An 11,857-nucleotide genomic window follows, 5' to 3' on the forward strand; every position below is an offset into this window, starting at 1 on the left:
ATGTCTTTTTCATGGCTGACTTGTTCACTTCTTCTGGGAACTTTATGCGCAGGTAAGCCGCTATTGTTGGTCTGAAATTGCAACAGTTTTTCGAGTCGTTCATCCCGAGGCAAACACATTTTTTTTGGTAATTGTTCGCTTTTGAAATTTGGACCCGCGAACGAGTTTGCTGCTCTTTGGTGGTGAAACTTTGTTTGCTGTGTTGTTTATTAACACCAATTCTACCATTTAACTGTTTGGAAACGGGATATTCTCGTATCTATTATCGTCCTTACCGCAGTTTGTCACTTAGACTACTCAAATACTAAAGACTATTTGAAAATACTCCTAAATATTTTTTTGTGTTACTTTCAAATTAAGTAACATGTTCATGTCCTTACGAATAGCTTACTAGACAAATGGAAAATTTGTCCAAAATTGAAACTGTTGCGTTCCCCCATGTCTTTCTTAACAGTGGCAGGAATAGATGGCAGCAGCTGCATCAACATCCTGAAACCTTATAGGCTACATCCCAGGTCTGGATTCTTGTTTGTGGTTGCAGACTGAACAAGAGCCTTTACAAACACTGTCGTCTTCAAGGATTTTCAAAAATTAATGATATTTGATTTGAAGAGACAGCAGTAGCTGCGTGAAGTCAGGTCTTTACCCCAAATTGAGGTTACTGTCACACAGCTCTAAGCCTGTGACTTGGTACCACGTGAAATTGAGCATGAGGTTTGTTTTCTTTTGTTTGGCATTTTTTCAGGTTATACAACTCCTATGGAAGATTTCATTGTGCATTCCTCGCATAAATACCCTCTTTCCCCATTTAGTTTGGCCCCATAATAGCTAAATAGGTATGTGGAAACAATATGTCCTTTCTCTCCCTCACAACATGTTTTTACTATTTCCTCGAATTGCAATACAAATTTCATTGAGGCACAGCTGTCCCTTGTTGTATGCGGAGTTGCACTGGGCTAATGCCTTTATGGTTAATAGATTAGGGCAAGAATATATAGTAAGCTGCTTCTCTAGAATCCATGTTGTTGTGGTGTAAGCCTCAGTAAGTGACAGAGGGAGGGGGGTTGGGGAATGATCTAGTAGTAAAAGTCCTCCCGGATCATGTGACCACAGATATCAGAAATGCCATCTCGGCTCAATGGAGCATCGAGCATCAGTGGTGTGTGTGTGTGTCCTTACTACCTTCCTACTCCTTTCCTCAATAACGAGCATGTAGGGTCATTGCATGCATCTCTGTATGCTATAATGAAATCTTTTGTATCCTGTTAGACAACTAAATATATGTATTTGTGTGTGTGTGTGTGTGTGTGTGTGTGTGTAATGGGTTTTGGGGGGTGGGGTGGGGGTAACACTGGGGGATGGGCAACCTCCTATAGGCAGGGATTTAAAGAGACAGGCACTATTTTGTCTGTGAACAAAGATTGGGCATGAATGTCCAGGGGATATTGTGAAGGACATCCACATGTTCATCAAACCAGTATATTATGCTTGTTGCTGGAGCAATGGTCCAACATGAAATCCACCTAGAGGAATATTAAAATCGTTAGAATAAAGACATCCGCAACATTAAGAGATTGACAGCTATTGTTACATTTCGACTAGGTAGTGCTGCAGCTACCAAAACATTCAATAGGCAGAAACTATTTCCCTATGTAAATGACAGTAAAAGCCCTTAAAGAAGACAAACGTCTTATCTGTCTTTCCAGATGTGCCCTACTCAAGGAGGATCCAAGAGTCCTTATCTATAGAAGTAGCATGCCAATGTGTGGTGTGTTTCTATAGTGCAGGGTATATCATTGTTTTTCTCCAGCTAATTAAATCTCGTCATTTTTCTCCATTTAGTTGTTACGCTCCAAATTGATCTTGTAGTGAATGAGATTATGCTGAACTGCCATTCAGGAACAATTTCTTAGCCCAGAGGAACCCCCTCTTTTACTACAGAGAGCTCCCCAACTTGGCCGTGTGCCAAACTGATGATAGAAGCCTTGCTCGGAGATGTTTTTCTTCATAGCACCAAGCGGATCCTGCGCCATATGTCTATGCATCCGCAGCTGAGTTTCCAATTCATTAAGATGTGAGCTGATTGAGTCCTCCTGTCCGTCTCAGGGTACAGTCTGGGCGAAGCGGAGACCCGGGAGTGTGTGTACTACAATGATAACTGGCGTACGGAGAGGACCAACCAGAGCGGCTTCGAGCGCTGCGAGGGGGAGAAGGACAAGCGGCTGCACTGTTACGCCTCCTGGCTCAACTCCTCAGGGACCATCAAGCTGGTGAAGAAAGGCTGCTGGCTGGACGACTTCAACTGTTATGACAGGTTGGGTCACCGAGCAGGGTCACTGCCACTGTGCATTTACATTTATATTTTAGGCTTTTGGCTGACACTCTCTTACCCAGAGCGGCTTGCAGTGAGTACAACAGAAGAGTATGCTTCAGTTCCCACTTTCAGTTCAGTGCCATAGATCTTTATGTATCCCACATGGGGCAATGTAAAGGAAGTGTAAACAAACCTCAAAAGCAAGAATAAACATATTGCATAACAAACAGAAGAGACGGGATAGATTACCACATTAACATTTGGTAATTTGCATTTTTGTGCTATTAAAATTCAGTACAGGCAGAGGCCAGCAGTCATATGCATATAGCTGAAATTATAATAATTCAGTTACCCAGTGTTACAAACCTCATGATTCATAAAGTTTTTATTGATTCTGGTACATGGGTATTTTTCCTTTTTATGTAACTTACACTGGGGTCCCAGAAAGCATCTACCTGCGAAGCATCTACGTGAGGAGGTTGAATTCATTGTGTAGTATGTGTGATCTGTCATTTAATATTGCCTGGGCCTTCCTCAGGACCTGCTGAGAGTAAAACTCTCTGAGGCTTCAAGGTAATACAGTGATTTTGGAGGCTGTGCTGACAATGCCAGAGCGACTATTTCTATCTGTCTCATTGATAATGGTAAACCAGGTAATAAAGTAAAAAGATAATATACTCTCAGTGAATACACTGTAGAAAGTTGAAATATTTTGTTCACTCCAAAGGATTTTAGCTGCCTCATACAGTGTAGTGTTTTCTGGCTTTTACATTTGCAACATTACTTGGAATGAATAGTAAGGAGTGCAAGGGTTGAATTGATGCAACAAATATTGCCTTGTCCCTAGAAGGTTTATATAAAACAGAAGTGGCAGGTGTAGAAGGAGAATAGCCAGAAGAGACAGAAAAGATACCTGGTTCATTGGTCGAGTTGAATTCTAAAACATGGAAAGCTAAATGAACCAAATGCATAAACTGCCTTACATTTAGATTTATCATGCTCTTATTTAGGTCCTATTGTTTATTATTAAAAATATATTGCATACATCTGGCTGGTCTTGCCCCTTGGTTTCAGTAAGGAATGCCCACAATGTTAATAAGCCAATGTAGTTTATTTTTTTGTCCCAATGTGACAAGTGTTTGGTGAAGAAAAGTCAAATCCAAAGTGCCAAAGGACTCCTTTTACTGGGTGCTCCCAAAGATGATGTTTCCTAAAAATTCTGGGTTTCTCGTAAAATAATTATGTGTGTGTGTGTTATCAGAGCAATCATGAAGCAATAATGGAGCTGCGTCTTCTATTGTCACAGGCAAGAGTGTGTTTCCATGGAGGAAAACCCTCAGGTCTTCTTCTGCTGCTGCGAGGGCAACTACTGCAATGAGAGATTCACCCACCTTCCTGACATGATTGGCAGTGGCAACCGAGGTGAGTGGCAAACGCATCCGTCATACAATACAATGCGAAAATAGGTCTTTGCTCTTCCCCTCCAATTAGCAGGAGTGGAGCTTGGCTTTGTATATAGCGGTAGAAGCCATCGCGTTCATCACATTATGATCAACGCCATGACCCCTTTTTCACAGACGTTGCAGTCGTTCCTGTAAGTGTTGCAAAATATTACCATTTAGATTTGTGTGGATGAGAGCCTCGGTTCTGAAAAGTCGTCTAATTGGCCGTGTCAAGACATTGTAGCGTTTCCCTGAAAATCTCCATATAGCTGTACGGGAGAATAAAGCCATCACTGTAACGGTTTCGTCATTTACAGCAGTCAAGTGAAAAAATAACAAAAAGAGGAGGTTATATGATCGTTCTTTGCTGTCTATAATTGCTGGTAGATTATGATTTAAACTTGTTTGTGTGAAGTGAATTAAGCTTTTGATGTGTTATGATGGTTAAAAAGTCAAATTAGACTGATCCTGAAAAACAAGGAGCTGCTCAACATCTGGGCAGAACAAGAAATTTGTCTTCAGCTGTCAGCGACTGTTAAAGACGTGGTTTTACATGACAGCAAGATTAACAAGATGTGACAGATTCTGCAAGATGTGTACCTTAAATGCGATATTTGCTGAATGTAAAAGAGTAAATGGAAGTAATTTTCTCTGTAAACAAACCTGAACCGCTACCTATTTGACAGAAAAAATAATCTGCCAATGTTATGTGATCCTGTTGATATACATAAGAAATGAAGGCTGTCTTTGTTGTTTGCCCCCACAGTGCAGAAATGAAGCTTGAAGCCGATTTCTGTTACTGCCATGTTTTTGCAGCCTTTCTTCTGTGGCCTGTTCTGCCACACCGGTGGCATATTAAGTCAAGATCACGTAGTCGGCTCCTCTAATCAGAAGGAATTTATTAGTTTGAGTCAATTATGGCTTTGTCCAAGATGATGGCGCAGCTATGAATATGGACTCCTGCTCAGTTCAAGTTTGAACTATTACATTATTTAATTGAGACAAAAAGTGTTAAACTCCAAATTGAATCAAGGCTATATATTACATGCAAATTATAAAAATTACAAAGGAGATGATTGACTCACTAATTTGCACTTTTACTGGAATTAGATTTGCATTAGTGTGTTTGGGTCTTGGTGGAATTGTAACATTTGGTAACACTGAACATGAAGTAGAGACCAAGGTAACTCCTCTTTAAAGTATCAAAATACTTTATTTGGACTATATTTATTATTATTTTTAACACTTTATTTGGATAGTCCAATTTTGATTCTCCACTAACTAACAGGTGACAAAAAGTAGATGTTCAACAAAGTGTCACTTCTATACAGACTATATAACTCTAACTCTGACTTTAGCCTAACCCTGACCCTGAGCCTATTTCTAAACCTAAACCCAACCATAAGATTAACAGTAACCCAGACACTGAATATCTACTTTTCACACTATTGTGAGAATCATCTGAAACTCAGTAGACTTTTTAGTGACACATTAGAGTCACTTGAAAGGAAGTTGAGTATCAGTATTGGACCTCAAAGACACGCTCCCTCCCCTGGCCTCCCTGCGTATTCCATGTGTGAGAGACATTTGTGATTCTGCTAATAACCTAAATGTCATTAAATTGAGACTCTTAACTCTTCTGTTCTTCCTCGCCAGTGAAAATCCGGCCTCCGCCCAGAGTGCCGTCCCTGCTCAACGTGTTGGTGTACTCCCTGCTGCCGCTCTGTGTGCTGTCCCTGGCCCTGGTGCTCGCCCTGTGGATGTACCGCCACCGCAAACCCCCCTACGGCCATGTAGACCTGAGCGAGGTGAGAAGGATCTTACATCGGTCTGACATCGGTAATCTGCCACATCTTTGGTGCTAAACGCTAATTTCTGCGGTGTTTCCAACGGTGTGTCCAGTACTTTTTCCTTGGATTTTCTGTTCATGAAGTTTGAGTTTCTGTTTCTGTAGGTACAAGACTTTTCTTTGTCTGTTCAGCCATGGTGGCTATCGCTACTCATGCTAACTACCCAGTTCTTCTGCTCTTTATTAAGGAAAATGCTCTTGGTGCCAGGAACATAAAATGCATCAGTGTAGTTTTCCCTGGAAAGACTTACCTGACACTGGATGTTTAGAACAGCAAATTAATCAAATGTAAAAGCTTTCATGAACTGGGTGTAAGCGGAATCACAATTGTATTACATCGATCAGCGACAGAAAGTAGCAAAACAGACATTTATTTACATAAAAATATTGTGGATTTGTGGATGTTGTAAAGTGCTTCAGATAAAGGCATTTACCAAATCGCTGTGATATACAGTACTGTGCAAAAGTCTTAGGCATATGTCAAAGATATCCATAAAGCGAAGATGTTTTCAAAACTAATGAAATGAAAAGTTTCTGAATATCATATACAAATTTACAATAAACAGCAGTCTACTGACACACTAATGCAAAAAACAAATAAATATCTAAGACTTCTAAGAAATGTATATAAAAATTCTAGGGTAGCCAAGACTTTTGCACAGTACTGTATGTTAAATGCAAAAGTAGATTAAGCTTCAGTTCAGTTGCTAAATAGCCAACATCAGAAGGAACTCACAGCAAGAAGACCAAGGGGCAAAAGAAACAGAGAAATGCTCGGTAAAAAGTAGAGTTCTCATGACTCAATTTACAGCCGTCGTTATCAGTAAAACTCTAATACTTACGTAAGCAAACCTAAATAATAAAATTGTGATATAGGCTTTAAAACTGTGCAATTATTGTAGAGATTTTCGCAAAAGTATAACTTGGAGATGTAACTGTTTTTTCTCAGGATCCTGGTCCAGCTCCTCCATCCCCCCTGGTGGGTCTGAAACCCCTGCAGCTGCTGGAGATCAAAGCGAGGGGGCGCTTCGGTTGTGTTTGGAAGGCCCAGCTGATGAGCGAATACGTTGCTGTGAAGATCTTCCCTGTTCAGGTGTGCCAACATGGTCAACTCTCTGCTCTTGCATGCACAGACAGTACACACACACACACACACACACACACACTCTCTCTTTCTCTCTAGCCTCATATCACTGAATTTGCGATCAGTTGTATTCTATTTTTATCTTTGTGTTTGCTGCTCTATATAGCACTTAATGATGAACCTGTTAAAAAAAAAAAAGTGCTTTATGAATAAACATGACTTAAGCATGTTTTCATGCTGTGTGTGTGTGTGTGCAGGACAAGCAGTCGTGGCAAAATGAGCGGGATATATTCTTGACTCCTGGCATGCGACATGAAAACATCCTGCGCTACATCGCTGCAGAGAAACATGGAACCAACCTGGAGACGGAGCTGTGGCTCATTATGGAGTTTCATGAGAGGGTGAGAGCACAGTCAAGTCATGTTTGTTTATACTGTGTATATATATATAGACCTTTATCATAGCTGCCCAGTTCCTGTATTCAAACTGGTGTGGTTTATGGCTGTACATTATAGACCAAAAAAGTTCTGGTTTGCTGGAAAATCTCTGCTGGAGCATTTTATTTACCACCACTAAATAGGGCTGAACAATTAATAGAAATTTTATCGAAATCGCAATATGGCCTACTGCAATTTTCAAATCGCAGGAGGCACAATATTTGTTAAAAGGCGAAATGTGTGTCAAAATACCATTTTAAATGAAATATTGTCGTGCTGCAGAGATGTCCTGGCCTACACATCATATTCTACAGACTTAAGAAAACATCTTCACATCACACCATAATCATTTTAATACGTTTTTCAATGAAAATGAGAATAATGATGTAAAAATGATCATTCCCTCTAATATCGCAAATCATATCGCAATTGCAATATCAGTCAAAATAATCGCAATAGGTTATTTTTTCAAAATCGTTCAGCCCTACCACCAAAGTGAGCTAGGCCTTTATTAGAGACAGACTATTATTTATTTTGGTGATAGAAAGTGATAGAATTGTGCTACTCAAAGTTATACAATCTACAGTATAGGCAACTAATGTCAGATACTACTAATACAGGTACTACCAATACTACTAATGAAACTAATAGTGAATGTCTGACTGAAATAATCTTACAAAACCAATTACAACTTAATGAATGTGATTTATTATTGCTAAAATACCGGTAGGCTACCAGAACATACTTGTCACCAGTCTTGCAAATGAAGCATCAGTGCGTCAATGTGGAGTGAAACAAAAACTACCAAAGCCACAACAGTGAATTAAAAGAAGCTGTCTGTCACATATTGGCTAACAAACAAGACAAATGCTGCATAGCGATCCAAGCAGTAGAGTTATGTTTGTGTAATGAATTTCAAAGCTTTCACGCCAGTAGCTGTATCCATGGCAACATGATAAACATGTCCGCTACATGCAGCGTCTCTTTTTGTTAATATGTTTTTGTGATATTTTAGTCATTTTAATGATTGTTTAGGCTATATATATTGTATGAATTTAGACTCCTTTCTGGTAATTCTGCCATATTTTTTTTTTTATCTGGCTTTAAATGGCGGTCGGCCTTTATTTATACAACACTCCCTGGTTATAGTTAGTGCATCTAGTTTTAACTTTTTACTTGGTTAAGAGTTTAATCCTCCGAAGACTAGATCCAAATTGCCTTTCACCCTGTGTGTTAGAGTGGTGGTATGCTAAACAGTCTTTTGGGCAACAAAGTGACACATTGGGTAAAAAAAAATCTACTCCTGTTCCTGTGTGATTAAAGCAACAATGCCCAGGGTTTGCGTTAGTTAACTCCTTGGGCACTGATTAACACGAGAGTCGCTCAAAAAACTGCCTCATTTATCACCGTCTGTGCCTTCACGCATTCTGTGCCACGTGTTTTTCATGCAATCCTTAATCCTCGGTCCTGCTGTGTTTGTGTGCGAGCAGGGCTCACTGACAGACCACCTGAAGGGCAACCCTGTGACCTGGGGTGAGCTGTGTCACATAGCAGAGACCATGTCCCGTGGCTTGGCCTACCTCCATGAGGATATCCCCAGCCACAAGGGGGAGGGGCCCAAACCCACCATTGCACACAGGTTGGTTCCCTGTTTTTGTCCTCAGAACATTAAAAAACCTGTGATTATAATTTTAAAACCTGTCTTTAATTAGTACTGCCCTCTTCTGGCTGTGCTTGATTTTGTCATTTTACCCTAGAAGTTAATGGCCTAATAAATGTAAATTGCAAAATGAGTTTTAGTTGAGCGCCAATGATTAAACTTCTGTATGATTGAGACGGTGTAATCACTTTGTCCTGACACTCATTTCTCAGGGACTTCAAGAGCAAGAACGTGATGCTTCGAGATGATCTGAGTGCGGTCATCGGAGACTTTGGGCTGGCTGTGCGGTTTGAGCCGGGAAAGCCTCCAGGAGATACTCACGGCCAGGTATTGTTTCCCCTCACTTCTGGTTTTAGCTTCTACATAGGCGAGCTGGGCCAGCTCACTGTCACCTCAGCCGTGGTTTTGGTCTTGGTTCCCTAAAACATATTTTCACTTCAGTATCGACCACTTCAGTTTTTGTTCATTCACTGACAGATTTTCTTGCACACAGGGTCTAAAGTTAACTTTTTGGCTCAGTGCCAAAGGCTTGTAAACTAAAATAAATTACCAGACTAGAATATGTTTTACTGGCCAAAATAATTAATATATATTTTCATAGGAATATATCAATGTACCCATTTTCAGTCCTATTTTGTGTACAGATTCAAGTGTAGTGTTTTTAAATGAAAACTTGCTCACTCACTTGCTCGCCCACTGTGGATCAAGTTTGTAACTTATTATGAAATACAACAGAACTTAAAACTGTTCATTAACCATCCAGACAGTAGAGAAACAGACAGATTTTACCGGCATTTGGTGCTTGGTGGGCGGTAAACAACATTCTTGCACACACACTCATATAGAGTCGATTCCTTTGTCCTGCCAGGTGGGTACGAGGCGTTACATGGCTCCAGAGGTGCTGGAGGGAGCCATCAACTTCCAGCGAGACTCCTTCCTGAGGATAGACATGTATGCCATGGGGCTGGTGCTGTGGGAGCTGGTGTCTCGCTGCACAGAGACTGACGGTGAGTCAAACGGCACAGGAATGCCGCTTCGGCCACAGGTGAAAGGTCACTCTGTGTCAGGCTGATCTAATGAACATAGGGCTGTTTCTGTTTCTGTTTGGTTTCTGTTTTTGAAAGCCATTTAATCGAGTTTAAAGAGCAGTGGGGTTGAAATTACTGTTAAAATATACTACCAATCAATGGTTTCGAAACACACATTTTTCTTTATTTTTACTATTTTTCACATTTTAGAGTAATAGTAAAGACATCAAAACTATGAAATGGCAGAAATGGAAATATGCAGTGACCCAAAAAGTGTTAAGCAAATCAAAACTATCTTATATTTTAGATTCTTTAAAGTAGCCGCCCTTTGCCTTGATGGAAAGGCAAAGGCTTTGGAAAGAAATTCGTACATAGGCATCAACTTCACTATTTATATTTGTCTAAAAAACGAATTTCAAGCATTTCAGCATAAGCCTTTAGATCAAAATTTAAGGCTTTAAGATAATGAAAAATAATAGTATATTCAATCAGGTGTGTCCAAGCTTTTTGCTACCTTGTCTTTTTGAACTCCTGATGCTGCACCACTTATTTGACTCGATCGCTGCCTAATGCACTTTCCATCCCGCTGGCGCTGCTGCCCTTCTTCCAGGCACGGTGGGCGAATATATGCTGCCGTTTGAGGATGAAATAGGCCAGCATCCCTCCCTGGAGGATCTGCAGGATGTGGTCGTGCACAAGAAGATGCGTCCAGCCATCAAGGACTGCTGGCTCAAACATCCTGTGAGTAATACTGGAAGAATGGCTGCTGTGTTTACTGCGGCAGTGCCAGGATGTCGAGCATCCCCTTTTTTTCCAGTGCGTACAGTTTTGGTGATCTAGGCCAGAGGTCTGTGCCTCTGTCTGTGGATCCACATTTTGTCTTTGTCAGTGTAGAGCTGGTTAAACTGCAGCTTGACTACATTTTTTCATTATAAGCCTATAGAGCAAGTGGGCTCTACTGAATAGTCCTATGATGTAGGTTTGTCTTCTGCATCATAGGTGTGTGTGTCAAAAAGTCATAAACAAAAAGAATCCAGCAAGGACTCACACACTGATTTTTTTTTTTTTTTTTTTTAAAGAAAAAAAGGAAGAAATCGGAAAAAAGGTGAAATGATGCCAAAACGGACTGACATTTATTTACATATGGTGCCTAGTTTTTTTTTAATTTGCATTTTCTGTAAATAAATGTCAGTTCTCATTTGCATCTTTTGGATTTCTTTTTTTTTTATCAGTGTACAGCATCTTATTGAATTTCCTTTTTCCACAATTGTAAACCCACCATAGATGGACATGGAGCCCCCCCACCTGTCTATTGCCATCCATGTATTTTTTAAAGGCCAGTGAACCAAGTCTAAATATCTAGTCTGTTTAGTATTTTGCCTTAACTTTTAATATGTGGCTGTCTCTGTCAGCAGAGTGGAACAGTGGTAATGTTTAATAACTTTGTATTGGTAGCACCGGTAGTAAATTGGCTGTGCTCTACAAGTGCCCAAATGGCCCTTGCGTGTCTATAGCATTTACGTTTTATAGCACATTCGTTTTTTGCATTAGTTTGTTTTCTCCTGTAACATCCTGTTTGTGGCTGCAGGGTCTGGGCCAGATGTGCGAGACCATTGAGGAATGCTGGGACCACGACGCGGAGGCCCGCCTGTCGGCCGGCTGCGTGGAGGAGCGCATCGGCCAGATCGCCAGGACGACCAACAGCACTACCTCAGACAGCCCCGTCTCCATAGTGACGTCGCTCACCAACGAGGACCTACCTCCCAAAGAGTCCAGTACCTGAATGGGTGACACCATCCATCGCCCGAGCTCCTGACTTTTCTTTTTCAAATCCAAACTCAGCGGATCTCCGTGAATATTTAAAAACAAAACAAAAAAAAAAAAACTAGCAACTTGAATGCAGCTGCTATTTTATCCCAATATTGGTATTATGTTTTTCTGTTTTAATGTTTTCGGTGTTTTAAGTCGGATCTTACTAACACATCCATCTGCTGTAGTTAAGGAGAAGTAGTAAAAAGCTATACGATGGGCACATCTGATAAC

The 11,857-nt window shown here is 40.5% G+C and overlaps 1 protein-coding gene across 2 annotated transcripts; it reads left to right on the forward strand.

Moving 5' to 3' along the window:
• Positions 1–11,597, forward strand: acvr2ba (activin A receptor type 2Ba). 2 transcript variants are annotated; one of them, XM_071512439.1, is made up of 11 exons: positions 1–52; positions 2,107–2,314; positions 3,621–3,736; positions 5,413–5,564; positions 6,555–6,698; positions 6,947–7,090; positions 8,617–8,765; positions 8,999–9,113; positions 9,655–9,793; positions 10,425–10,555; positions 11,403–11,597. In XM_071512439.1, exons 1-11 carry the CDS (start codon positions 1–3, stop codon positions 11,595–11,597), a joined length of 1,545 nt encoding a protein of 514 aa, XP_071368540.1. The 2 variants fall into 2 exon arrangements, with proteins under 2 accessions (XP_071368540.1, XP_071368541.1); XM_071512440.1 differs by having other exon boundaries at positions 3,621–3,724.
• Positions 11,598–11,857: the final 260 nt, after the last annotated feature.

This window comes from Centroberyx affinis, unplaced genomic scaffold (genome assembly GCF_046629955.1).
Source record: "Centroberyx affinis isolate AG114_WGS23_722 - 3 ecotype Tasmania unplaced genomic scaffold, CSIRO-AGI_Caff_v1 ptg006283l_1, whole genome shotgun sequence".
Lineage (NCBI taxonomy): Eukaryota > Metazoa > Chordata > Actinopteri > Beryciformes > Berycidae > Centroberyx > Centroberyx affinis.